This window comes from Orbicella faveolata, unplaced genomic scaffold (assembly GCF_042242905.1).
Source record: "Orbicella faveolata isolate gen_17 unplaced genomic scaffold, um_ofav_v1 contig_35, whole genome shotgun sequence".
Classification (NCBI taxonomy): Eukaryota; Metazoa; Cnidaria; class Anthozoa; order Scleractinia; family Merulinidae; genus Orbicella; species Orbicella faveolata.
The window spans coordinates 20,795,525-20,823,492 of record NW_028301564.1 but is presented as its reverse complement, the minus strand read 5'-3'; the positions used below and the strand labels follow the sequence as shown (position 1 = coordinate 20,823,492).

General features: G+C 40.2%; 2 protein-coding genes and 1 pseudogene across 4 annotated transcripts in view; 1 reads left to right on the top strand and 2 right to left on the bottom strand.

The window, feature by feature from the left end:
* LOC149103707 (uncharacterized) overlaps positions 1 to 27,968 on the bottom strand; it is a 153,962-nt gene that overhangs the window by 103,245 nt on the left and 22,749 nt on the right. The gene's annotated exons all lie outside the window — the stretch shown is intronic.
* Positions 99 to 27,968, top strand: LOC110051452 (aldehyde dehydrogenase, mitochondrial-like). 2 transcript variants are annotated; one of them, XM_020757481.2, is made up of 14 exons: positions 99 to 212; positions 729 to 851; positions 2,623 to 2,661; positions 3,316 to 3,420; positions 18,402 to 18,542; positions 18,827 to 18,956; positions 19,326 to 19,516; positions 20,546 to 20,659; positions 21,040 to 21,327; positions 22,822 to 22,986; positions 24,339 to 24,496; positions 25,671 to 25,745; positions 26,731 to 26,770; positions 27,286 to 27,968. In XM_020757481.2, exons 2-14 carry the CDS (start codon positions 747 to 749, stop codon positions 27,316 to 27,318), a joined length of 1,584 nt encoding a protein of 527 aa, XP_020613140.2. In that variant the 5' UTR covers positions 99 to 212; positions 729 to 746; the 3' UTR covers positions 27,319 to 27,968. The 2 variants fall into 2 exon arrangements, with proteins under 2 accessions (XP_020613140.2, XP_020613141.2); XM_020757482.2 differs by lacking the exon at positions 99 to 212 and adding an exon at positions 575 to 598.
* Positions 7,428 to 13,074, bottom strand: LOC149103708 (uncharacterized; annotated as a pseudogene). The gene is made up of 13 exons (XR_016201951.1): positions 12,955 to 13,074; positions 12,749 to 12,832; positions 12,432 to 12,535; positions 12,260 to 12,303; positions 11,945 to 12,066; positions 11,745 to 11,813; positions 11,066 to 11,122; positions 10,877 to 10,996; positions 10,452 to 10,768; positions 10,083 to 10,237; positions 9,829 to 9,880; positions 8,374 to 8,510; positions 7,428 to 7,927 (listed from the first exon to the last, which is right to left on the bottom strand). The product of XR_016201951.1 is annotated as an uncharacterized LOC149103708 (transcript).

The following is a 27,968-nucleotide window of genomic DNA, read 5'->3' as shown; positions in this document are numbered from 1 at the left end:
GCAAGTCCGCAGCGGTCTCTCAATCTAGAAATTTCCTCTGAATTGAGAATTCTCTGGAGAAAGCTGCTGTTTTCCATATTTTTCTCAACACGGCCGCGGGAACAGCGTGGGAGGAGGAAGGGAGAAGGGAGGAGCTGGGGGTGTAAAGCCGAGAAGACGCTGGGTACGAGTTTTTCAGAAACCCTGATCGTCAAGGCTGCACAGTTTGGAAGGTAGGAAGATCGCTCCTTGTTGAAGGCTCTTTTCTCACCGTCGGTAGCATTTTGAGTTTTCCTATAGAACCCCGCTTTGCCAGAAAATGTGTGGTGCTGAATCTTATGTAAAGTTGCCCAAGAAGAATACGCTTGGATCTAAATCTAAATCTTTGCTGCGAGAAACTACCGGAGCGAGAATCATAAGCTTATGCATGCGGAAATGCAGAATTTGCGTTGTCACCGTCACGTCATGTTCCGTCATGTGGATCTCGTAGATCCTTGTAAACTACACCAGTACACACATCAAGAGATATCGAGCAAACGACAATCTAAGAATTAGCTGAAAGTCAATTAGAGAATTGAGTAAACACGTCCGCTCTCGAAGCAAGACATTTCGATAAAAGGTTATGCTCAGGTTACAAGTAGCTAACGCTTTCAACCCTATTTTATTCTATATCTGTTCTGTTTGGTGTCTGTTTTAAGTCTCAGATCATAGTTAATAGAGGTCAGATTGTTAAATTGTCTTTGTTCTAGGTGTCGATTGTCTCGAATATGGCGCTCCGTCTTCCTCTCCGGTCGCTTTCTCGCGTTGTAGCCCGGGGGCGATTTGTTCCATCCGCCTCTATCAACAGGTTTTCTTATGCCACACTCGCAGAGGTAATGTAATGTTGATATTGCTTAATTTTAGTAGTGTGTCATTTCATGCTGGGGAAATGACGACTGTTAGAAATAACAAACTGAACACGGACTTCGAGCACAACTCTTACTATTGTATATCGAATACGCTAATATTAGACAGGCCATCTAATTGTTTTCGTCGCTTCACAAAAGTGAAACTTTTTCAGTGTAGCAACTTTTGCCATTATGCTAGCTAGCGGTAGCGTTTATACCATAACGACTGAAATCAGTTATGAGAGAAGGTTTACGAGGTATTTCTTGTCGAAAACCCCACCGTGAAATGCATACGTTCAAATTTGCATATTGCAATAGGATGAAAACAAAACAATAGAATACCAATTGAAAGCTATTTAGATTGCCTGAATAGTTTATACCAAGAGCGTTGGAGTATAAAGTACGTAATGAATTGTCTGGCACCGATCTCACAAGTCTCTTCATGAATACATAGATGGCTAGGTAAGGCTAGATTGGTAATCATTGCTGTTTTACATCTGAGTAGTAGGGGGTCTTGGGAATACATACATGTAACTTCCTGTTTGTGAATAGCATACATATGTAGGATGCGTCATTTGGCTACAACTGAAGGACTCGCTTCATTTCTCTTTTATTATTTAAATTTTTAAACCACAGAGAGGTTAACTAACAATTTCCCTTCTGCTAGTTTGCATTAGAAAAAGAACAAGTGAGGTATTCTGGTACTTGTAATCAAACAACCCCATCAGTTGCCTGCTGTTTAATACACTTTCCAAGGTAAACTGGGAGTTGTTCTGGTCGGATTAAAAAAAAAAATGTTAAATGCGGTCAAAAGTTAAGTGAGACTTTGTTAAATACTAAGAAACCCTCCGATGGTTTCTAAAGGCTGGTTTTCACTAGAGCATAAGCACAAGCACAAGCATAAGCATAAGCACAAGTGAAAACAGCCACGACATAAACATAAGCATAAGCAGAAACATAAGAAGAACGAACCCACTTATTTGTCTCGTGCAGTTTTCACTAGTAACGCGCTCGACATAAGTATAAGCATAAGCACAAGAAAAACGGAACTGTTCGTTTTTCTTGTGTTTATGCTTATGCTTATGTCGAGCGCGTTACTAGTGAAAACTGCACGAGACAAATAAGTGGGTTCGTTCTTCTTATGTTTCTGCTTATGCTTATGTTTATGTCGTGGCGGTTTTCACTTGTGCTTATGCTTATGCTTGTGCTTGTGCTTATGTTCTAGTGAAAACTAGCCTTGAAAGGGTTTGATTTGGCTGGATAAAATCACACACACAACAACTGCAATTCAACATGGCGAACCCTAACAAGAACTGGGTGCCTCACTTTAATGCACATGCATTAAACTGCTGACAATACATAACCGACTTCTTTCAATGAGTCCTAGCTGTCACCATATGTATGTACATGACCGAAGTTGTTTTCTTCCCCAGATGTTGTGCCACCAAGCACTCATCCCTCCCTAGGGCTGGTGACAGAACATCTCTATTTGTCGTAAAAAAAACAAAACAAAACAAAACAAAACAACAAAAAAACAACAAATAAACAGTCGAGCAAACAAAAATACAACCACTGAAGGTAGATTTCTTTGGGATGATCTAAATCAGGATCATTGATCTAAGATCACTCGGATCATGCTGCATCCAACCTTGACCATGATGCAAGTGTTGTTGTGCGACTGATCCTGGTCTAGATTATTCCAATGAAATGCACGGCTTAATCATTTTACAGAAGTCTGGCTCTTTTAATCTGACAGGTAAAGATTGATGACAGCCCTGAAGTAAAATATAACCAGGTAGGTTTAACTCTATTTACATGTACATGTTTTGGAACTCTTGTTATCCACCTTCTTTAAGGTCATCTAATTGAAGAAGGCCAGGCACACAACTTAGGTGAATCCAGTGTAGTATCTTAGACACCAGTATCAAAATAAATATTTCATCATGAGATTTTGCTTTAAAGAGGAAAGTGCAAGATATCTTTAATTTTTTTTTATTAGTTACTTTCTTTCTGTAATAATGAATATTTCCTCTCATAACAGTTCTGATATTTTTAGATAATTTTGTTATTCATTAATTAACAATTAAAAGCGGAAGCCGTGTATTACACTGTGATAAAACACAACAGGCATTTGAGAACACGAGGGAAATGTAGAAAACAGGAGCCGCAGGTGAGTGTTTTCTACATTTCTTGAGTGTTCTCAAATGTCTGGAGTCTTTTGTCACAGTGTCATACATGTCTTAGGCTTGTTCATTTGGCTTATGGTAGTAGAGGTAGTGTGGCAAAAAACAATTAAAGTTACATGCTTTTTCTATGTCTTATACTATGATAAAACATGGACTTTCGACGAATCAGAGCACGTACAGGGTCCTATCTATATTATAATGTTTTTAACTTGTACCTGTAAAGTATGTCAATTGATATGTTTTGCCTCTCAATCCACTGTTAGGTTTTCGTCAACAACCAGTTTGTGGACTCTGTCAGTGGTAAGACATTCCCTATAATCAATCCAGCAACAGGAGAGAAAATATGTGATGTAGCTGAGGGTGATAAGGTATTGTGAAGTATATGTTAAACATGTTTTCTTACTGCAATAACTGTCTATTGCAAGCTCTGTCAGGATTTTAAATTATGGTGTAGATAGCAGCAGACATGTAAAGATTTTAAGGAAAACGACCAATTTTTTAAGTTTAAAAGACATGTTTCGACAGAACTTCTGTCATCTTCAGTTGAATGAATGATTACAAAGCAAGTTGAATAGTAAGTAGGCAAAAATGCTAATTAAGACAAATGTTAGCAACAGAACGTGAAAAGGTGTAAATTAAAAGGATAATTTTAGATTTACATGGTGTAATTGCTGATTGAGGCAAGGTAGTTCTTTTTGAATATGGATAGCCTCCTTTATCTTGAGTTGAAAGCTGGTAGTGGCGTGATCTAAAATATGAAAGTAGTCTATTGAACACAATGAGCGACAACGTTCAGAATTCTGGAGATGTTTGAAGATGTGAGAGGCCCTATCAACGGCTAAGTGCTCACGTACGTGTGTGGAAAAATGTCGGAAGGTTTCGCAGACATAACAGGCATTACAGCCCGCACATGTAAACTTATAAACCACACGTGAACGTGAACAAATTAGTTTTTTCTTCCTTTAAGATAGGTAACCTTTTTGGTCTGAAAGACCCCATCCCCGGCGGGCTTCGTTCACGTGTGGTTTATAAGTTTACATGTGCGGGCTGTAATGCCTGTTATGTCGGCAAAACCTCCCGACATTTTTCCACACGCGTACGTGAGCACTTAGCTGTTGATAGGGCCTCTCACATCTTCAAACATCTTCAGAATTCTGAACGTTGTCGCTCATTGTGTTCAACAGACTGCTTTCATATTTTAGATCACGCCACTACCAGCTTAAATTCAACTCAAGATAAAGGAGGCTATCCATATTCAAAAAGAACTACCTTGCCTGAAATAGCAATTACACCATGTAAATCTAAAATTATCCTTTTAATTTACACCTTTTCACGTTCTGTTGTTAACATTTGTCTTAATTAGCATTTTTGCCTACTTATTATTCAACTTGCTTTGTAATCATTCATTCAAAACAGAGTGCAATGTCAAAGTGGAAAATGCACTTTTCAACTGGAAACTGAGAATGTTTTGTAGCTCTGAGAACTGTTCCCAGTCTTGGCCAATAAGGGAGCATGAAATCACATTCATTCATAAACAAGAAACAGTTCTCAGTATCCACCAATGAGAACGGGTGAATTTTTCATCGAAAACAAAATGTCTGGTAAGCATCTGTCATGAATCACCGATAAGTAATTATTCTCGAACGTTTGTTTGTCATCACCTATTAACCACACATGAATGAGTTTACACAATGATCTTTTATCAATAATAGTCGAGTTGAATCTTTGCGAATTTCGACTATCTACAAGAATGGTGTTTACGTGGCTCTTTAACTAAGCTTATCAACAACAACAACAAAAAATGTACTCGGGATATTAAACCGAAAACTTTCTAGTTCACCCGCACAAGTCCACATAATTGCGGTGCGGAAAATACAACGTGAAATTCTGCTTTTCCATTTTTCTTTCCTAACAAGCATATCAAGGAAGGTGGCAACTTACCAACAGTGTGTCGATCCGTCGTCCAAATGCAAATTTCATTAACTTTTTCCTGGGTCCATAAATCTAGAAAGCGAGAGATCGTTTTCCCTGAAATTCGCGCCAAAATTTTCCCACACTTGTTTAGCCACTGTTTCATTACGATCTCTTTGAGTATTTCCTCGGCAGCTTGGAGGATACCTTGTCACTTCTGATAATTTACCGTTTGGTGCAATCATTTTGATTCGTTCTTCGGCGCAACTCCAAACTCCTTTCTCTGAAATCTACCCTTAGCGCGCGCCAACCCGCCACGCCGGACGATATTTCCGATTTATGGCTACTTTATCAGAACATATCATACATTGAAAGGTCACCGGCGGACGATTTAGGTCAAGATATTTTTAGAATTGAGAACTGCTCTCGTTTTCTACCAATCGACATGGTTTATATTGCTTGTATATTCGCTTGAAACAGCTTTATAAACTGATTATTTTCCTGGACGGATGATCAGTAATTCTTCGGACTACAGAGCAAGTAAATATTCTGCTGAAATCTAACGCTTAGAAAGCAATAATTCGTGTTTTCTCAAAACCACGAAATGACGAAACGCGACTAGGGCTTTCGAGGTGTCATGTTACGAGATCACGAGTGTTGCGTATTGTTTTGACGTCATGTCACTCATCTCCGTTCATTACATTTATGGGAAGACTGTAACCTGAAAATCTGTTGTCTTGGTTTTTCTGTCTCGGTGGCCTTCCATAAAATAATATATTTACGGCAAACTGAATAATAAAATTTCGCATCTTATCGGGAATTATCCGCCTAACGTATTTTATCGCGCTCTGCAAGGGTGGCTGAGCATTGAATTTTCGCTGAACGATTTCCTGTGCTGCATAGCTTTCTGTTCAAACATTCCCAGAATTGTTCTCGCTTTCAGCCAATTGGCGCTTTGTTTATCCGAGAACTGTTCGCAAATTCAGCCACTTAGCGTCAGAAAACCATGACATAATTTGCGTGTCACCCCCGAGAAGTATTTTCCGATCTTAGAAAAGGGACTTATTCTTAAATTGTGAGAACTGTTCTCAGTCTAAGCCAATAGGCCGATGTCAGTGTATCTCTGCATTAAAGAAAAGGAGTAATTTAGTTACTTGTGACGAATGGTAAAATCCGATACTCGCCGAGACCCCTGTTAAAAAATCCGAGACCGAGACCAAAACACGCAAGACTTCGACACCGAAATAAATGCAATATAAACGAGACTTCGAGACTCTTCGCAAAGGCTGTCGAGATTTCGAGATCGGATGAAAAGTTTGCGAGACCCAAGATTTTGGAAGTATCATTCGCCACCCCTTTTAATGGATTATGGGGACAACGAGTGAAATGAACTTGGCCGACAATTTCTTGCCTGTGAAAAGGCTTTGAATTCTGGTTGTTTTTAGTAATTCTTTCGCGCTCTCCACCGGGATTACTCAGCATTGAATTGTCGCTGAACTATTTTCGCGCCGCAGAGCTTTCTTATTTTAACATTCCTGTAACTGTTCTCGCTTTCAATCAACTGGCGTTTTCTTTGGCCGAGAACTGTTCCCAAATTCAGCCACTTGGCGTCAGAACAGACGATGGTATAATTTTGACAGGTTCCGGCTCAATTTCCTTTGTTTATTCTTTGTCTTGACTAATCGGCACCCTTGTTATAAAAGCTAAAGCAGCCCTACAAGGGTCACAATGTACTAAAAGTTTCTCAAATGAGACATTTGGTTGTGTTTTGTCCTTCCTGTACCCTTTTCTCTTCATATGACCGGATATGATACAATGTGATGATGCAACTGGTTATTTTGCTTACAAAACGACCTAACATAAGGAAATTGTGTTCAAAATGCGAAATGGCTAGCAGAGGAACACTACCGTGAGAAACGGTGCAATACATCAATGCTGACTCAATTCAGACAAAAATAAATTCAATTTTTTGGAGTATGTTTTTACTCACTACACCTTGGAGAAGGAGTTCGAGTTATCGTGAGTAAAATCATAGAGAATATGACCTGACGGAAGAATAGACCACTTCGAGTTAGCGGAAGGTTCGAGTTTTCGCGGGTTTCTTTCGCGCATTCTAAGGATGAATTGTCGCTGAACGATTTTTTCGTGCCGCAGAACTTTTTCGTTTTAACATTCCCATAACTGTTCTCGGTTCTAGCCAATCGGCGATTTGTTTGTCCGAGAACTGTTCTCGAATTCAGCCACTAGCTTTCCGCGCCTTGAAATGAATGTGGCTTTGTGCACTCAGTCTAGCCAGAGAACCTCCCTCGGCGGTGTATATTGGCTAAATCATGGAAATCGTGTAAGTTCAGCAAATTTGAAAACGGCCTTTATTGAAATACTGAAGCGGCCAATATCCTTGTCAGGGTTGCTTCATCTCACACTCACTCAAATAATGGACTTAGTGATCATGAGTGGGCTCAAATGTGTTACTAAATAAAAATTTTCATCCTCTTGTCACCTCATCTCAGTTTCCCAGTGTCCTTGTAAATAGAAATCATGCTCTTACTCCACTGGAAGACTCCACAAAATTTGGCAGGGATGAAAAGGGCATTCAATGCAGTCAACAATTTGAATGTGAGAGCTCCCTTATCTCTAATATCCGAGAGGTGTTCTCGGTCTTGGCTAATCAGCATCTTATTATAAGAAATATTCTCACGGAAAGCAAAAACAGCATTACAAGCGGTACAATTAAGATGAACTTTGTCGAATGACACATTAGGTCTTGTTTTGCTCTTTCTGTTCGCCTTTCCCTTCATATACGCCTTTAATGAGCGGTCGGGCAAAATTCCGCAAAATTGTAAAGTATTTGCCAGCGTATAAGCCATTGACGCATACAAAAAATAGTTCCAGTCCAACTGTCTACCAGTTGCCATCATTGAGCAGCCTGTAGGCAATCTGCCATCTGTAGTCATCGATGTCATGCTATAGAGGAAGACGAAGTAGATATAATAAATGACTTTACACAGAATTACAAAATTGGCCTAATTTGCGGAGAGAACTATATTTGCATCACAGTTAAGGGTTAAGGATCGCCGAGTATTTGGTCCCTCACAAAATGACTGGATCTGTCTCGATATATAGCTGCAAATTCGGCTTGTCGGGAAAAAACGATTGGCACAAAACAATTGCCTGAATAACTTGTTCTTGTTTTGGTGACTTTACAGTGACTACAATTACTACGTTGATGAAGTACAGCATTTCGGTTAAGACAGACCTGTTGGAAAGCGATTTCCTTTCTTTCTGTAATGCACTCCGCGATGTAGGGAAGAAAAGTGACTGTGTCAACTAACGCATGTCAGAGTCTAACTACATCCATGGTAATTTTCGGTTTAAGTATTAAGAAAACGAATCACATTCTAAAGGATTACCTTCAATACGTAGACTCCACAGCTGACATCATCGTTTTGTAAGGGGTGAGGACTGGCCAACTCAGTCCAGTAACATCCCTCAAGCTGGCTCCTTTTAGTTAGGAAGACCCTTGCAAGGAAATTGTGAATAATATAGGCTTACTTCATGCTTGTCATCTCTTTTAGAGGTCTAAATAACGGATTGTAATAAATTGTCCCTTTGGATTTTCGAGACGAGTCGAGCGCAAATACATTTATCAAGATATCGCTTAACGTTTAACGTGAGGGAATAACAAGTGCTATTATCTTTATTTTGGTCTAGGCATTTCGACGACGCTGTTATGATTTAGGTTACCGTAGCTCATATATTTGTTGGTCTAATTTTGAAATTGTGTCTGTAAGGGATCAAATAAGGTTTGATTTACACCCAATGCAATAGCCTCCGTCGGGAGTTTAATCCCCGTCTTTTTGAGATGGAAGGCCCTGGTTATACGATAAATTGTTAATGTCCATGGTTCTTTTGTAAAACTAAAAATGATGAGCGAGTTCGAGAAAAGCCAATGAGCTTCAGTTTGTCTAAGGTGATTATTATCGGTGGCGGTTATGTTTAGGTTAAGTATCTGAGGCCGTAATTCCCCATAAGTATACTTACGCCTAGTGTCCAGTGAAATCACTGGGCAGCCTGACGGGGGAACACAAATTTCTTGTATGCCGAAATGTCAAGTTGTAACCAAATGCAATGAGCAGACATTGGAAAAAAGTACACAGGTTGATAAATAACTATGACAATTTCTTCTTTGTTACATGACGGATAGTTAAGCTTGAACATAAAATATAGTATATTATAGTAAAATGGGGAGCAGGGATGGCGCAGTGGTGAGAGCGCTCGCCTCCCACCAATGTCCCGGGTTCAATTCACGGACCCGGCGTCATATGTGGGTTGAGTTTGTTGTTGGTTCTCTTCTCTGCTCCGAGAGGTTTTTCTCCGGGTACTCCAGTTTTCCCCTCTCCTCAAAAACCAACATTTCTCAAATTCCAAATCGATCCTTGAATGCACGGACATTTCTGAACGAGTTCTTGTGAACTCCTTGGTGCTCCGTGGGTAAACAAAAATTACATTTACAAAAAATTACATTTTACATTTACAATTACCAACATTTAGACGCCCTTAAAATTTCCCTCTATTTCCATTTCAAATTTTAAGGGAACCCTTGCGTAATTGTGAGCCTCATGTATACCAATTTTTTAAAAAAATTAATTCTGCACGTACGTTCAAAGTGGTATGAACGTAATGTGTATGTCAGCTACTTACCCTTTTGCGCCAGGGCATCCCTTGCTTAGTTCTTTCATAGAAAAAACTATTCGCAGTGATAACGAACTTGCCCTGCAACTGTTAAAGAGAGCTCTTAAACTACTTTTAATTAAAATTGCTACTCGTGATGTGACGCAACATTGACCGTAACAGTCATCTGATACTTACGTTTTTGTAGGCCCGTTTTTCTAATACTGCCATATACACATTGATAACCTGTTATATTAAAGGAGACTGTTAGAAGCTCGCAAAGATAAAAAAAGGTGTAAATTTGTTCTGCATTTGTTTCTATAAAGCGAAACCGAAAATCAAGAGAGCGCTGGAATCTTGCTCCTTTCGCATTTAGTGGATGCGTAGTTAACTGACTACGCATTAGCCGTTTCTTATCAGTAAAATCCTACTTACTGAATCATTTAGCCATCCAGGTTGTCGATGGCTCAAATAGAGACACCATTAAAGATTCGTGGATGTCCGGCATTCCTAATTGCAGTGTTTTGATATCCTTCCAATTCAAGTAACACCAGTTTTGAAAGTGCAGTAAGGGGTGGAAGTGTCATTCCATATGGCTTGAACCTGACGAAAACGAATTTTTGCCAAATTGTAAAAGGGTGAAATTGTGGTAATACGTTTAAAAAAGACGTAGTTATCAAAAAAGCAAATCAAACTGACTACAGTAATAGAGTTGAATTCCTTTTAGTTTAGTTCTCTTTGGGAAGCCAATCCTTGGTAACTCCCGGCTACCACATTTTTAGGCTTTTTATGTCAGCTATCAAATGATGATAATTACCTGAGAAATCTTTAGTCTTTCTACTAGTGCCTCTTTGCACTGAGGGAATGCTTCTTGGACTTCCTGTATTCTAGGGAATGTTAAGGCGTTAGCCAGTTTGTACCAGCTTCCTCGGCTTCTAGGTCAGTGATAAAGACCTGTTCGGTGTCCACAGTCTCCACTGTTGCCTGAGCGGGCCAACCGAACACACCATTTTTTCCATGAATTTGTTCCAAAAACGTTATCGAAAAAATGCCATCTTCCGCCTTCAGCACTCTCCCCAAAAAGAAACAATCGCAGTTACTGTATGCGACAGCGACAAACATGCCACTGGATACCTGCAAAGGAAAACAGCTTATCAGTAGTAAATTATTTTCTAGTTCATGTAAACCATTTGTGAAATCAACATAATTCATTCCTTTCTACGTAGCCGTTCATCGGTTTACCTCTCGGCTTTTCGTAGGTTCCTGTTTTTCTTTTCTTTCTGAAACGTCCAATTCTTGGAGTCCTCTCGTCTCCGCCGCTCGTGGTGGTGTCATATTATTGGTTTCTTTATGGGGCATCTGCTGAAAGAATCAGACATAAGTTAAATTGACAGCAATATTCAAATAGATGATGCAAGGGTGGTTACTCACCGATTCCGGCTCTTCAGGTGACTCAGCTTTCATTTTCTTCAGAGGCGTGGAGGTACTCTTAAAAGCAATGACAACAATATTACGAGGTGGTCAAAGACAGTTGCGCTACGGCTATATGGGCTCACTAGTAACAGTGTCATGGTTTATGATACTATATATATGTCTGCCACTCCCAATCTCAGTGCTAGAGAGCTTAGGTGGTCGGTTCGTTAGAACGTCCGAGTCGGGACCGGGAGGTGCCATGGACTAGCCTTTGCTGTACAAAAGAAAAAACACTAGGATAACAAAGTTAAAGAACCTGAGATGAAAGCTAGTGGAGCCTACCACGTTAAAGTTCGTACATCCCGCCAACGCATAGTAGAGACACTCGCAGTTGGTTATTACATACAAATTTCAAATTGGCTCCTGATGTTCATCTATATAGATCACTCAGCCATCGACCTAATATTTCCCCTAGCCATGATACCTTTACTAGTCAGTATTTACGGATTTCTTTGACTTTCTTGTCTGAAAATGAGGCAGATTAGATTTGCTTCAAAAGTGACACAGACCCTTCCTTCACAGGAATTTATGAAAGGGACCCTTATTTGGTACAAACGTGCGTCGCTATAAACGGCGAAAATGAGAAGCAGGTTACTACATGGCAAGCACTCAATTACGTAGCAAATCTTTCACTCACAAGTGGTGTTAGCTGCTCCTCGATTCCTATGCAGTTTCCGTGAACTTGTTGTCCCTCCTCGACATTTATCTAGTAAAGGAGAGTAAATCGACCCTTACAGATTGCATAACACTTCTTGTGGGGTATTACTTCCTCCTTTTAACTTCGGTTGTCACGTGAGTTAAGTAGATATAATGGTAATGTATAAAGGCAGCACTTACTACAAAAGGTATCGGTATGGCGTCTAATGGGGCTCCCACTGTTGCTTCCGGTGACGAGTAGAGAACAACGCTCGAAGAGTGCTGGTCGTCGAGCAAGAGCTTTTGCTCGACGATGAGGTTATCTGCAGCGAGTAAGGGAAACTAACATTGTATAGGCATCTCAGTCTTTGCCAAAGGAGCAAGACAGATTGTAAATAAAATCAAGTATGGATGAGCTTACTTCAGTTGACTTTCTTGTCATTTTCCCTGTTGTCTGGGTGGTTTTTCGTTCGCTCTTGGTTTGGCCCTAAGAACCAAGACAGTTAATATTTCCACCTGCCATAAACTGCTGTAAGCCTTGAGAAGATACCATTCGGCGACTTAGCTGTGGATGTAGCGAGTTAGTACAAGATGCAATGTTTCATTAATGTAGGTACACAAAAATTGCGGTGCGTAATCTGCTGTTACTATTCCTGATTGACCTATTCTTTGTTGATCCAGAGAGTACTAATCAAATAAGGCACCAAGCATAGACCATTGAGAGCAAAGTGTTACCTCAACCCGCACTCTCAAGCTTTCGGTCTTCGTAGTGTTTCCCTTACTCGGTTTTTCCTGTAATCGATTCATACAATTATATCAGTCAGCGAAAACCTGAATATTAGTTACAAGGGGTGGCACCTCTAACAGAGGCGGTTTCGGGGATGTCGGTAAATACTTTGCTCCGCGAATTGGCGGAAACGCCAGGTTTTGGGATTTTTATCCCAGGACTTGCCAGAAACTTGGGAGGGACAGAAAAAAAAAAAAAAAAAAAACATTGGGACCTACCAACTCATCATTTACTTCGAGAAGCAGTGTTTGATCCAGGTTGGCTTTTGTGGACGACCGTTCATCTTGCAATCTACTGACTACCTAAAAATATCAAAGGCAGAATAGTCTTAACGGCTACTGTCTTTCTCTCGAGAAAATCAATAGTTACAATCTAACACCAAGAACATGAAAGGATTCGCCTTCACAAAAAATAAGTCACTTACATTCAAGTTCCGATGAATGATGCTGTTGCTTGCCTTCAATCTTTTGAGGATATCCTTCCCTTGAGTGGGTTCCTCCGCATCTCCTAAATCTCCTTGCCACTCGTAAAGTTTTTCCCTCATTGACAAAACAGTAGTGACAAAATCTGGAGTGTCGTACTTTTTCCAGGTGGAAAAATAGCCCGGTTTTCATTACGTGGGGCTATCGGCAAGAACTTAGCCACTATATCTGTAGTTTCAGACGAGCTTGGATTTTGCACTCTTGCGGTTTGCTGCTCTCAAATGCCGCTAGTCCGGTTGTCTGAAGTTTATGATTATATATGCTGTGATAAGCAAAGGAACTGATCTCCACTGCGGAAGTGAATTGCACCGTTGGAAACAGGACGATATGTGAAACACGTAAAGGGAGAAAACTGTTTTGGAACAAACTAATTTCAACGGTTTATTTGATCGTGGTTAATTTCGTGGATAACGGTTCACCTAGTGAGCTGCACATGACCTGCGTCAAGCTTCAACTGGTGCTCTCTGAAAATTTCTTGATTCTTCAGCTGCAAAAACTGCTATATTTTCAAAGTGGTTGAAAAGTCGAGCGGAGTTTCTGCAAAATGTTTGTAAAAGCCAGCATCTCTTAGAAACGCCAGTCTCTCCACTTAACTTGCTTACTAGCCTGAATAAAACGAACAGTAGCAAACCGTATTACGAAATATGATTTTCTATAGAAACGCAAACGGTCGACTCGGAATTACATCCTGCTTTCATGCTATATTGCGTGCACAATTTTGAGGAAGTTTGCCTGACCTCACATGTTAAAGGCGTATATGAAGGGAAAGGCGCACAGAAAGAGCAAAACAAGAGCTAATGTGTTATTCGACAAAGTTCATTTTAATTGTGCCGCTTGTAATGCTCTTCTCGCTTTCCATGAGAATATTTCTTGATTGGCCAAGACCGAGAACACTTCTCGGATATTAAAGATAAGGAGGGTCTCACATTCAAATTGTTGACTGCGTTGAATGCCCTTTTCATCCCTGCCAGATTTTGTGGAGCCTTCCAGTGGAGTAAAAGCACAATTTATGTTTACAGGGACACTGGGAAACTGAAATAAGGTGACAAGAAGACGAAAATGTTTATTTAGTAACACATTTGAGCCCACTCGTGATCACTAAGTCCATTGTTTTAGTGAGTGTGAGATGAAGCAACCCTGACAAGGAAATCGGCCGCTTCAGTATTTCAATAAATGCTGGTTTCAAATTTGCTAAACGCAATACAACTGATGGGACCTTACACGATTTCCATGATTTAGCCAGTGTACACCGCCGAGGTAGGCTCTCTGGCTAGACTGAGTGCACAAAGCCACATTCATTTCAAGGGGTGGGAAGCTAGTGGCTGAATTCGAGAATAGTTCTCGGACAAACAAATCGCCTATGGGCTGAAACCGAGAACAGTTATGGGAATGTTAAAACAAAAAAGTTCTGCGGCACGAAAAAATCGTTCAGCGACAATTCACTGCTGAGTAATCCTTAGAATGCGCGAAAGAAACCTGTGAGAACTCGAACCTTTTGCTAACTCGAAGTGGTCTATTCTTCCTTCAGGTAGAGGATTTTACTCACGATAACTCGAACTCCTTCTCCAAGGTGTAATGAGTAAAAACATACTCCAAAAAATTGAATTTATTTTTGTCTGAATTGAGTCAGCATTGATGTATTGCACGGTTTCTCACGGTAGTGTTCCTCTGCTAGCCATTTCGCATTTTGAACACAATTTCCTTATGTTACGTCGTTTTGTACGCAAAATGACCAGTTGTATCATCACATTGTATCATCTCCGGTCATTTGTTCCCATCTCTCGCAAACTCGAACTCCCGCTAATTCGAACCCTTTCTGGTTTCACTTGAAGGTTCGAATCAGCCGGAGTCAACTGTAATAAGAGCCAGCCGGAATTCAAAGCCTTTTCACAGGCAAGGGTTCATTTTCCCGCGCGTTGTCCTCATCATTTATTAAACTTGATATAGTAGAACAGGTAGAGAGCAATGAAAACTAAATTACTCGGTTTCCAGAATGCAGAGGTACACTCACACTGCCATCTATTGGCTAAGACTGAGAACAGTTCTCACATTAACAATAAGTCCTTTTGACTCGCAAATTGTTCACTCGTAAATACTTGCATGCCGTTTCCACGCGTGCACAATTTTGTGGAATTTTTCCCAACCAGTTAAGGCGTATATGAAGGGAAAAGGGTACAGGAAGGACAAAACACGACCAAATGTCTCATTTGAGAAACGTTTAGTACATTGTGACGCTTTTAGTGCTGTTTTAGCTTTCATAACAAGGGTGCCGATTAGCCAAGACCAAGAACAAACAAAGGAAATTGAGCCGGAACCTGTCAAAATTATACCATCGTCTGTTCTGACGCCAAGTGGTTGAATTTGCGAACAGTTCTCGGCCAAAGAAAACGCCAGTTGGCTGAAAGCGAGAACAGTTACAGAAATGTTAAAATAAGAAAGCTCTGCGGCGCGAAAATAGTTCAGCGACAATTCAATGCTGAGTAATCCCGGTGGAGAGCGCGAAAGAATTACTAAAAACAACCAGAATTCAAAGCCTTTTCACAGGCAAGAAATTGTCGGCCAAGTTCATTTCACTCGTTGTCCCCATAATCCATTAAAAGGGGTGGCGAATGGTACTTCCAAAATCTTGGGTCTCGCAAACTTTTCATCCGATCTCGAAATCTCGACAGCCTTTGCGAAGAGTCTCGAAGTCTCGTTTATATTGCATTTATTTCGGTGTCGAAGTCTTGCGTGTTTTGGTCTCGGTCTCGGATTTTCAAACAGGGGTCTCGGCGAGTATCGGATTTTACCATTCGTCACAAGTAACTAAATTACTCCTTTTCTTTAATGCAGAGATACACTGACATCAGCCTATTGGCTAAGACTGAGAACAGTTCTCACAATTTAAGAATAAGTCCCTTTTCTAAGATCGGAAAATACTCCTCGGGGGTGACACGCAAATTATGTCATGGTTTTCTGACGCTAAGTGGCTGAATTTGCGAACAGTTCTCGGATAAACAAAACGCCAATTGGCTGAAAACGAGAACAATTCTGGGAATGTTTGAACAGAAGGCTATGCAGCACAGGAAATCGTTCAGCGAAAATTCAATGCTCAGCCACCCTTGCAGAGCGCGATAAGATGCGAAATTTTATTATTCGGTTTGCCGTAAATATATTATTTTATGGAAGGCCACCGAGACAGAAAAACCAAGACAACAGATTTTCAGGTTACAGTCTTCCCATAAATGTAATGAACGGAGATGAGTGACATGACGTCAAAACAACACGCAACACTCGTGATCTCGTAACATGACACCTCGAAAGCCCTAGTCGCGTTTCGTCATTTCGTGGTTTTGAGAAAACACGAATTATTGCTTTCTAAGCGTTAGATTTCAGCAGAATATTTACTTGCTCTGTAGTCCGAAGAATTACTGATCATCCGTCCAGGAAAATAATCAGTTTATAAAGCTGTTTCAAGCGAATATACAAGCAATATAAACCATGTCGATTGGTAGAAAACGAGAACAGTTCTCAATTCTGAAAATATCTTGACCTAAATCGCCCGCCGGTGACCTTTCAATGTATGATATGTTCTGATACAGTAGCCATAAATCGGAAATATCGTCCGGCGTGGCGGGTTGGCGCGCGCTAAGGGTAGATTTCAGAGAAAGGAGTTTGGAGTTGCGCCGAAGAACGAATCAAAATGATTGCACCAAACGGTAAATTATCAGAAGTGACAAGGTATCCTCCAAGCTGCCGAGGAAATACTCAAAGAGATCGTAATGAAACAGTGGCTAAACAAGTGTGGGAAAATTTGGCGCGAATTTCAGGGAAAACGATCTCTCGCTTTCTAGATTTATGGACCCAGGAAAAAGTTAATGAAATTTGCATTTGGACGACGGATCGACACACTGTTGGTAAGTTGCCACCTTCCTTGATATGCTTGTTAGGAAAGAAAAATGGAAAAGCAGAATTTCACGTTGTATTTTCCGCACCGCAATTATGTGGACTTGTGCGGCTGAACTAGAAAGTTTTCGGTTTAATATCCCGAGTACATTTTTTGCTGTTGTTGTTGATAAGCTTAGTTAAAGAGCCACGTAAACACCATTTTTGTGGATAGTCGAAATTCGCAAAGATTCAACTCGACTATTATTGATAAAAGACCATTGTGTAAACTCATTCATGTGTGGTTAATAGATGATGACAAACAAACGTTCGAGAATAATTACTTATCGGTGATTCATGACAGATGCTTACCAGACATTTTGTTTTCGATGAAAAATTCACCCGTTCTCATTGGTGGATACTGAGAACTGTTTCTCGTTTATGAATGAATGTGATTTCATGCTCCCTTATTGGCCAAGACTGGGAACAGTTCTCAGAGCTACAAAACATTCTCAGTTTCCAGTTGAAAAGTGCATTTTCCACTTTGACATTGCACTGTGTTTCAACTGAAGATGACAGAAGTTCTGTCGAAACATGTCTTTTAAACTTAAAAAATTGGTCGTTTTCCCTAAAAATTTTAAATTATGAATTTAAGAGGTGAGATGGCTTAATGGTTATATAGTCCACTGGACCCGGGATCAAGCCCTTCCCAATCCTGGCTGGGATCATTGCATTGTTTTCTTGTGCAAGACACTAAATACTCTTACAGTGCCTCTCTTCACCTTTTTTGCTCTGTCAAAATTACACTTACAAAATGTGACAAGAAAAACAAATGAAAAAAAAAAAAAATTAAGAAATTATTAATTGTCTTTGAATAGAGGGGTTTTCAATTGCGGGTTTTCAATTGAGTGTCGAAAGTATTTTGACAGTTTCAATTGGTTTTGGTTTTGGTTTTACATCAGTTCGAAATTGGCTGAGTACCCTAATTGGTAAGTAATTGGTTTGATTTTGGTTTTGGTTTTACGACACTGTTGTAATCACAAATAATACCAAATCAAGCTATAAATGCCTAGAGACCAAAGCAACTTATAAAGAATAAATAATTGTTTTAGCAGTGGGAGTAGCCATATAGCACCTCCAGAAAGGCTGCCTAATAAGTTCATTGCATGTTATCCAACCAACTTCTCACAGTTTGTGCTAGCAAAAGCCATAAGAGTTAAATGTTCCACTCTAGAAAACAACATTGTCATTATTTTCTTTTCCACAGAATCTGCCATCCAGTGTTCTAACTCTTTACATGTAATTGATAGAAAATGTCCTTACAGTTATTGGCATGTGTTCAACTTGTATTAGTTGTAATTTGAAGCGTGCACCCACTGCTGAAAGTGGCTGGATTTTAAAATAATGGCGATTTAATGGTCAGTTGTATAGCTTGGTAGACATTGATGTTGCTGTGTAAATTAAAGCAACTTGCATGGATTTTGAATTCAAATTTAATTGATGTAGCTTTGAATCTGATATCTAGGCAGACATTGATGTCGCTGTAAAAGCAGCCAAGCAGGCCTTCAAACTGGGCAGTCCTTGGAGAACAATGGATGCATCAGACCGGGGAAGACTTTTGAACAAACTGGCTGACTTGATTGAGCGCGACCAAGCTTATCTTGCCGTAAGTTCAGCTGCTTTCGAAAAAAAAAAGATTAAGGCCTTTGAGAAACCCATACTGTTCTTCCAGACTGGAATCTAAGTCAATGAAAAATGTATTTTCAATTATATTTAATCATAGCACATTTATTAATCTTGATTTGCTGATTGTTGGTGAGTTGTTAATAAAATGTCTGGCTGAATATTCTGAAATGCACATGTGGTCATGTGGTCAAATACAGTGTTTTATATTTGATACATTTATTAATATCTTGTAAAGAAAGCAATCCCATTTTTTTTTTGCTGCAGAGTTTGGAGACTTTGGATAATGGCAAGCCATTCAGTGATTCTTTCACAGTTGACTTGGAGATGACAAAGAAGTGCTACAGATATTATGCTGGTTGGGCTGACAAAATTCATGGCAAAACAATACCAATTGGTTAGTATATAGACTCCTGAAGTACACATGTATGTTACAACTGCACAAAGACATCAACTGTTCTCTAGGTCTAAACTGTCTGGCCAGACATCATTTTAGTTTTAGCTTTTTGATAGGATTTTTATGGCAGGTCCACACCAGCCCTTTGGTTCCCACATGCGGCCTCCAGAAAAGAATATTAGTAATAATATGTATATATGTATGAAAGCCCTTGATGGACTAACATCCCACCCAGGGACCCCACTCTAGTTGTTTCATGCTGTGAAAGCAGGTAGTATAGATGTCAGGCTATAAATAACTAACAGATACCTTTTTCCTTCGTCATTAATGATTTTTTAATTCAATAATAGAGTGCTTGATTTCTTTCAGATGGTGATTTCTTATGTTATACCCGCCATGAACCCATCGGCATTGTTGGGCAAGTGATTCCTTGGAACTTTCCACTCTTGATGCAGGCCTGGAAACTTGGCCCTGCCCTGTGTACTGGGAATGTGGTAGTAATGAAACCTGCAGAGCAGACGCCACTGACTGCCTTGTATGTGGCATCACTAATCGCTGAGGTAGGATGTAAAAAGCAAATCTGTCAAATTATATTGATCTACTAGGAATTAACACCATGGTCAATCAAACTTGCACATTACACATTGTACTTTGTTTAACTACTTGCTGACTAAAATGTGCTAATATTACATGTAGGTAATCTTGACAAACAGTAGGTTCAAATGTATCAAGTGATTATTAATTAAAACAAACTGTTGGCAGAGAAAAACCAGACAAACAAAAACATTGAATAAATAAACTACATAATTGTAGATACTGGTGAAATTACGTGTTATGGCCAAAAGAAATCACGCAAGAAGACTGAATCTATTGTGTACATCAATTTTTGTTTTCTTACTGCAGTCAAAGAGCACTTTTTGCATGTGTATGGTCTCAAATAATGCAAACATGTACGTGTACATACATCATTCACAAGATTCCCAGAAAACTGCTAAGTGTTATCCTCATCCATGGTTGAAACATGTACTACAGTGTACATAAATTTAATGACAAATACATGTACCTCTTTTTAAGTCAGGTGACGGGGCAGGAAAAAACCCAGGTCCGATTGCCCAGGGCTAGTAAATTTCACTCAGTGGCCCAGTGAGCAAGTGAAATTAGCCTCAGTAATCTTGTGGGTCTGATTGAAAATGTCAGCTTGATGAATAATTTCCAGTCAGAAGCTATTTCAAAACTTAAAAGACTACAAGATTAGTTAACCATTGAGTTGAAAGCATGGATTACTTAGTAATCCAAGCATACTTTGTTTGTGTTTGATTGCCATGTACTGGCTGTCACGTTGGCAAGTAATATTTAAGTGGGGGCAAGTGAAAACAGAAATTTACTGGCCCATGGCCACTGGGCAAGTGGGTTTCAATTTTTTTTCCTGCCCTGAGGTGTATGAAAATGTAAACAATTGCGCCTACAACACTTCAACCTTTATGATGAGTGGTTAGAGTGGTCGATGGGCTTGAGATCACAACCCAAAACCTTGCAGGTATGCAATGAATAGGTTAGTGGACAAACCTTTGCTTTTGATTGTTTTCCAGGCTGGTTTCCCTTCCGGTGTTGTAAACATCGTACCAGGTTATGGGCCGACAGCGGGGATGGCAGTCGCAGAACACATGGATGTCGAGAAGATCGCCTTTACCGGTTCCACTGAGGTAATGCTGGGCACATTAGTACATGCATCAGTCTAATCAGAACTGTCTCAAAAACGACGTCACCGTTTTAAGGTGGCTGAACACAGTTTTGATAGGGTTTGGATATATATGTGGGTTATTGACCAAGTGTGAGGTCAAGATGGCTGGATATTGGCCAAGTTTTGCGTGTTTATGGACCGAGACGGAGTTGAGGTCCATAAACACGGAAAAAAAACCGAGGGTAGCCAATAATAGCGCAGGATTCGGTTCATATTGTCCGCTCACAGAGTTAGCCATAATTATATTAAATGTCGTTAAGGCGTTTTAGTAAATACACTGTGTAACCTTGCCTTGCAGGCATCTCGTTATTAGACTCTTCTTTTCTATGATTTTGTTCACAGGTAGGACATTTGATTCAACAAGCGGCAGGTAGAAGTAACTTGAAGAATGTCACGCTGGAGCTGGGAGGAAAGAGTCCCAACATTGTCTTCGCTGACTCTGATCTGGATGATGCTGTCAGCATGAGCCATTTTGCCCTGTTCTTCAACCAGGGTCAATGTTGCTGCGCTGGGAGCCGTACCTTCGTGGAAGAATCAATTTATGATGAGTTTGTGGAGAGGAGCGTGGAAAGGGCAAAGAGCCGAGTAGTCGGTAACCCGTTCGATCTCAAGACAGAGCAAGGACCACAGGTACGGAAGATTAGATGACATTTGTGAGGCGACATCGCTAATGAATCAAAGAATTACTCTTGTAAGAAACGAAATGCCATGGCCTTGCATATACGGCTGGTGCACCTGAAATCTGAATTGACCAATCAGGATTCAGCAGGCGGGAAAACTGTACTGTCCTGACGTCAAAAGTATGTTCACAGGAAAAACATTGATGTCGGGCAACTTTTTTCACTGGAGACGGAATTGAGTATTTACGAAATGGGGATTTATTATTCCAAAAACCATATGAGATAAAAAGTGAAAAAAATTAAAAGATTTTGTGTCTCCAAGCCAACACTTTGTAGTCCACGTTGGGCAGCTCGCTCGTCTAGTGTCTCTATTTGTAACAAAATTAGTTGTTCCTCGTCAGATTAAACCCAGGATTCTTGAGTTAAGTATTAAAAGAGGGCAAAGCATTGTCTTTATTATTATTGTTTGCTACGAAGAAAAGGACAATTATCGTGTCGTTTCGGAAGGACAGCTCGGTTTTGACCTGCCGCTCGTATTGCGTACGCAGTCACCGTATCCAAAGATAAAGTCAGTAGGGAGTTTAAGCAAATCACTATGGCTGGTGCTATTACGGATGCCGTGACTGAAAAGGTCTGGGGAGAGTACGTCTCGGTGGTCTGCCAAATTTTAAGTTTAGCGAGTAAAGCGAAATACAAAGATGAAAGAAACGTCGGCTAAGGAGTTTAAAATCTCTTTTATTTAGTTTCTCACAGCCAAATGGCTTCGCTCAAAGGACGATGGCCGTTATTCGGTAGGACGAACAGATTATTTCTGAGAGAAAGCGAATGCTATACACTTTTACACTTTATACCATAACAATTTGATGGATGAAATATATAATTTCAGAGACAAATATCTCAAAGAATATCGAGTGAAGAACACAAATATATCAATACTCAAAGAAGCAAAATAACATCGTATAGTTATCCAGATATAAAACATCTTCACTAAACCCTCAAAGCAAACTTAACCGAAGAAAAACAACCTCGTACTCAACACGAATATTTCACTTGACTCGCTTCGCCATTCCAACACCTTTGCCAAAACTTATCGTAAATTCAGGATACTGATTTACAAGCTTATGAAAGGCAACCTTGACACAATCTTTGACTTAAATTGAGTTTAAAGGATATAGTGTCCAGTGGAATTCTTAAAATGCCGAGATGTCCGTTGAAAAGGGCCAGAGAAGCGAAATAAACCTGACGTAGTACAGTAGCCACCACGGCAAAACATCCCGACTCGCGTAGTCAGATTTCACGCTACGGCTGGATTCAACCGACGTACATGCGCAGTGTCTCATTTTGGGGGAAATTTACTTCCGGCAGCCGTATCAGAGCCAGCCGTAGCGATTTGCTTTAACTCCCTAGTTTCTGCAGATTGTTTGTTTGTGTCTCTTGCCGATTGATGACACTTAGCGTATGAGGTTTCAAGTTAATTGTCGCTTGCTTGTTCTCTTTGTGAAAGGTGGACAAGGAGCAATTCGGAAAGATACTGTCGCTGATAGAGAGTGGAAACAAGGAAGGGGCAAATCTGGCGTACGGAGGAGCACAACATGGCGACAAGGGCTACTTCATCCAGCCCACCGTGTTCTCTGATGTTCAGGATGACATGAGAATTGCCAAAGAAGAGGTATCTTTAGAGCAACGTACCATCGAATTATAAAAATATGTTCAGAACGAGATACTGTTGGGAAAAGAAGTGAAGTAACCCACTGGTAATTCAAGGCAAAATCGCGTTACCAGCTACAAGCGCGGGAAAAATGATAACCGGTTGCGAAAGCAGGGAAAGGTAGTCGGTTGGTAACGCGCAAATTCAGCCAACCCTTTCGCAAGTCCGTGAAAACAAGTAGCCGGTTGCAAGTTAGTTAAGGGCCAGACCATTATTTTTTGAAGGGGAGGGGAGGTGGGTGCAATTTCCCAAAAAAATTCCTGCACAGCAAAAACGGCTGAAAAGAAATCGTGCAAGGGAAACCATAGGAAAAAAAACGATCGAGCAAGTGCTCTCAACTATCCATGTCCTGTGTTTGACTTAAAAAAAATTCTTGCACAAGCTATCACCCACCAAAAAAAATCGTGCGCAACCTAAAGGTGAGAAAAAAAAAATTCATGCCCCGGAAAAATGCCAACGCCCCATCCAAAAAATAATGGTCTAATGCATAAAAGCCTAATGTATTAAGCCTTAATTGAAGTGTAAAGCGTAGCTGGTGACAAGCGGTAGAACGCGGGAATTTTTTTATATCATGACAGGATGTGACGGGCGCGAACGCTACAGGGTCGGCAAATTATTCGATACTATATCTTCACGGGTCTATTAAAAAAAACCAAAAAGAATAAAGGAAAACCTTGACACCCTTTGAGAGATTGATGCTTGCTGATTAGCACCGTGCAGTTCTTAAACATTACTGCTTGCGCTCAAATGACAGTCGGTCGTTTTCCGTTTTCCAGCTTCTTTCTCTCAGCAAAGGCACGGCCAAAACAGTGGATATTTTTCCGAATTCTACAGTTTGTAACCTTTCTATTGATATACGGTTTGTGGTAGTTTCCTTAAAAAACAACGCTGGTACGCATTTTTTCTGAAGGGCACCCGCGAAGGTATAGTGTAACCTAAAAGTGACGATTGTCGTGACCACAAGGGAGGGGAGGACGGGGAAATAGCCGAAGAGTCTACGATACTTTTGGTTTAAGTGCGCGAGTGTGCTAACTTTGTCACTTCAGCATGGTGGCGTGCGGATGCTTTGAGATGGCAACTTACCTGACAAAACACGGCTTATTCGGAGAATAGGAATTGCTTTCCCGCAGCCGGAATTTGAATCGCGAAACTAGGGAACCATGACGTGCGAGTTCTTTCTTTCTTTTTTTTTTCTCGTTCACTTAAAGCACTGTCATTTATCTAAGAGTTAATATTCTCGTCACAAAATTGACTGCTGTTGGACAAATAGCTCTTACGCTGACTCTAGTTCCCTCACGTTTTTCCTGTGATAGATTTTCGGACCAGTGATGCAGATCATGAAGTTCAAGGACATGAATGAGCTGATCGAACGAGCCAACAATACCATTTATGGCTTGGCAGCGTCCGTGTTCACCAAGGACATTGACAAGATGAATACTATCGCCTCTAGTGTGCGCGCGGGCACTGTGTGGTGAGTGAATTAACAAATTGATGTCAGTTTTTCATGCGTCTGTCCCGTTATTGATTGTGAATTTCGTCATGACGTTGTCAAAGTAACTGTGGATCCACGAGGTGATAGCTGAGTGGATCCGCAGACTACTTTGACAAGGTTCTGACGAAATTCATCGTCAATAACAGGACAGGGGCATGAAAAACTAACGTCATTTTATTTTTTACACTAAAAACATCGCATAAATTCTATATTCATGTGTCTATCTGCTCACTGAGAACGAATCAAAATTAGTCAATGAAAGCGCGATAATTTCTGCAGATATTGTAAAACAGCCCTTCCTCAAAAGCAAATTGGCAAATATAACTGCCAAAGTTTTCCCGAGTCAAAGGCGTGGCACTTTATCTTGGAGTCTCCGAATTGTCGAAGACGACCCGACCATATCCTAAGGCGTCAGGGAAGATTTCCGAAGATGTTCCAAATTTTTTCAGGGTTCGGGGAGAGTTTGGAGGAAATAATATCGTCGTTTTACATAGACGTTTCTTTTCTTGTACTGGGTTGAGTTTACATATATTTCGAAAGTGCCTCTTTGAATGCTAATGCTGCTCAGGCGTGATAGATTTCTCCACGGGTTTGAGCTGGTATGCGACGGGATTTTGCCGCCCACGCGTGTAATAATTGACAGTTTTGTAAATTTTTCGCTGAAACTGTAATTTTGAGACGAAATCATAGTTAAAAAATATATAAGTCAGTTTCGGAAGCTACGTGGAAAAAAGCTAATTTCGAGGTTGCCGTATGCCTTTAGAAGGGTCTCGCGTCCAAGCAATGTAGCGCGCCCGTTAAACTGTAGATACTTAACCCCTATGTCAATTAAAGCTTATAGATCTAGTTATCAAAGTATACCAAGAATTTTGAAATAAAATGAATTGTCAAATTTTTCACGACCTCTAGACGTGAGCGTCCCAATCACCTAGGGGTTTAGGTATCTACAGTTTAAACCGAACGCGCTGCGTCGCTTGGACATGAGACAGTTCTAAAGGTATATGGTAACCTAAACAGGAGTTGAAGCAATAACCCTTATCGTCGAAAACTGTTCCCTTGAGCTGCCGAATTGAGATTCCACAATTGGCCGCCGACATATTACCGCGATTAAAATTTTTAATCATGAGTTTTTTGTAACTCTTTCATTTTACAGGGTTAATTGCTACGATGTTCTCCATTCTCAAGCACCATTTGGTGGCTTCAAAATGTCAGGATCAGGACGGGAACTGTGAGTTCTGTTTTTCTAGTGTGTGGTATTTACTAACTGCATGTCTTGTACTGTTGTTGAATTTCGTCATTGGAAAAGAAGTGAAAGAACAGCAAAAGCTAAAGAATGACTATGCTGTTTGTGTAACAAGGATTTTCTTGACGTGACAGCGTAACGTGACAGTGTCCATGTTGGTGCTCCCAACGAATGAACTTTCTACCCTTTGGAAATTGAGTTCTTTTCTCGTGCCACCATTTCCTATTGTTTGGGAAAAAAAAAAAAAAGAAACAAAATGGCAGTTGTTGATGTATCTTATTAGATGTTTTGATGTGTAGTATCGCTGTATATTCGTGCGAGTTGTGCTTATACAAACAACGAGTAAAAATATGAAGCGATACTACACCAAAACATCTAATAAGAGATTTATTATCCAACTACTGTAGTCAATAAATTTATCAATGAAAGAGGGAGAGTGTGACAGTTTTGAGTGCGCGCGCCGACCTGTACATCAAACAGGTTTTCTACTGTACAAGTAACTGTACAATAATCGCTGTATATTTGTACTGTTATTTGGACGGTATTCGCTGCAGTGGATAATAAAAACGCTTTATTGGCCCTTAGGGGAATTCAGTCACGGTATTTTGAGTTATTTTGGCCACGTACACAATTATCTTTAAATTGAAGGAAACCTTAAAATGATAATTTTAAGAAGTAGAAAAACACTAAAGAAGTAATAATAAACCATGAAGGAACAAGGATGGTCAAGGATGGAGAAGATTGAGACGGATTACAAACGACGAACTTGTAAAAGTTCGGCTGAACTTTTCAAGATGCGCAAATCGTGACCTAGCTTCTTTAAATCGTCACCTACTTGTGTTAGTTCTTAGCAGATGTTGGTTTGATTGAAGCCGACGGGAGTTACTAGACTGAAAGCCTTGGTTAAATTTTACTGTCGTTATAGTCTATGGCCTTCTTGATCTTACATTTATTTATTTGTTTATTTCAGAGGTGAATATGGCCTGGAACAGTATTCTGAAGTGAAAACGGTAAGTAACAAGTTTTGAAGTCCACCGCCGACGGCTTTTAACGAAGAAAGTTTATGATCTTATACTCCCCCTTGGAATGTTTGAATATTGAACAGGAAAAAATAATAAGTCAGAGTGGGTGTAACAGTGCAAGCCTCTCCAAATGTCAGCCTCCCTCTCCTGTCCGCCCATTAGAAAAAGAAAGAATGAATTGTTTAGTGGCGTATAGGGAACAAGAACAGAAATAGTGGAGAAAGACAAACGAAACTGTGTAATCAGAAGGGCGATAACCCCTGATTCCCCCACCTCTTCCCTATCATCTCCCCTTCCAATCCTTTTATCCCTGCAGCTGAGCAGTACATCTGTCCACGGTACCGTGGCAGGACTGTATGAACACAACGTCAGTGCTGGTTGCTCAACCTCTTGAGCAGGATACGGCCGTATACTCCAACCGACCACCTCTCTCCCCCAAAGAAAGAACAAGCAAGCCCGCCCCACTTCGTGAGACTTACTATTATTTTACTTTGTCTTGTCAGGTGACAATCAAACTCCCGCAGAAGAACTCTTAAACTGCAACAATCACACTTAATAGGCTCTGGCTTCGCTGAATAGTATTGCAAGTTATACTTACTGTAGTATGAACAATTTAAATTGCTAAACCAAAGTGCTTATCAAAGCTTATAAGTTCACGTAAGAGAAAAAGGGAAGGTAGAGATTGCATTTCGTCCATGGATGAGATAATTTAACGAGGGATTTGATTCTTAGTATTAAGCGTTTTTTTATCTGTCGTGAACTAGCTACGTGATGCTTGCGTATCTTTAAGGGTTTATCCTAACTTCTTCAAGGCCGTCGTTCGTGATCCGTGTCAATCAATCAACTTTCAGGAATGGCATTGACGTGGCAACGTGTGTTGACTGTCTTGATTGGTTAGGTCTAACAGAAATCAAAACGTTGTCTAAAACTAGTCAATACTTAATACAATTTTTGTAAAGTAGTGTAAGTACGGTATGCAGCACCCCCAAGTGACGTTTTGTATTCAGACAAATTTGTACTCGACATAATCACCTTAAATAGCATTGCTTAGAAATTGCACTGCATAATGAAGTAGTTTTAGTAAATCCAATATCCATCCTTGCTGTGGGGATGCAGTCAAATGAATTTTTGAAATAATCATAATTACTCCCAATAATTGCATTAAAAGTTATATCGTTTATGGCAA

What these genes read in the sequence shown, in the direction of transcription:
- LOC110051452 (XM_020757481.2), top strand. Translation starts at nt 747, where the DNA reads ATGGCGCTCCGTCTTCCTCTCCGGTCGCTTTCTCGCGTTGTAGCCCGG. An exon ending in CTTATGCCACACTCGCAGAG is followed by an intron (nt 852 to 2,622) that starts GTAATGTAATGT and finishes TTAATCTGACAG; the next exon opens with GTAAAGATTGATGACAGCCC. An exon ending in TGAGAATTGCCAAAGAAGAG is followed by an intron (nt 22,987 to 24,338) that starts GTATCTTTAGAG and finishes TTCCTGTGATAG; the next exon opens with ATTTTCGGACCAGTGATGCA.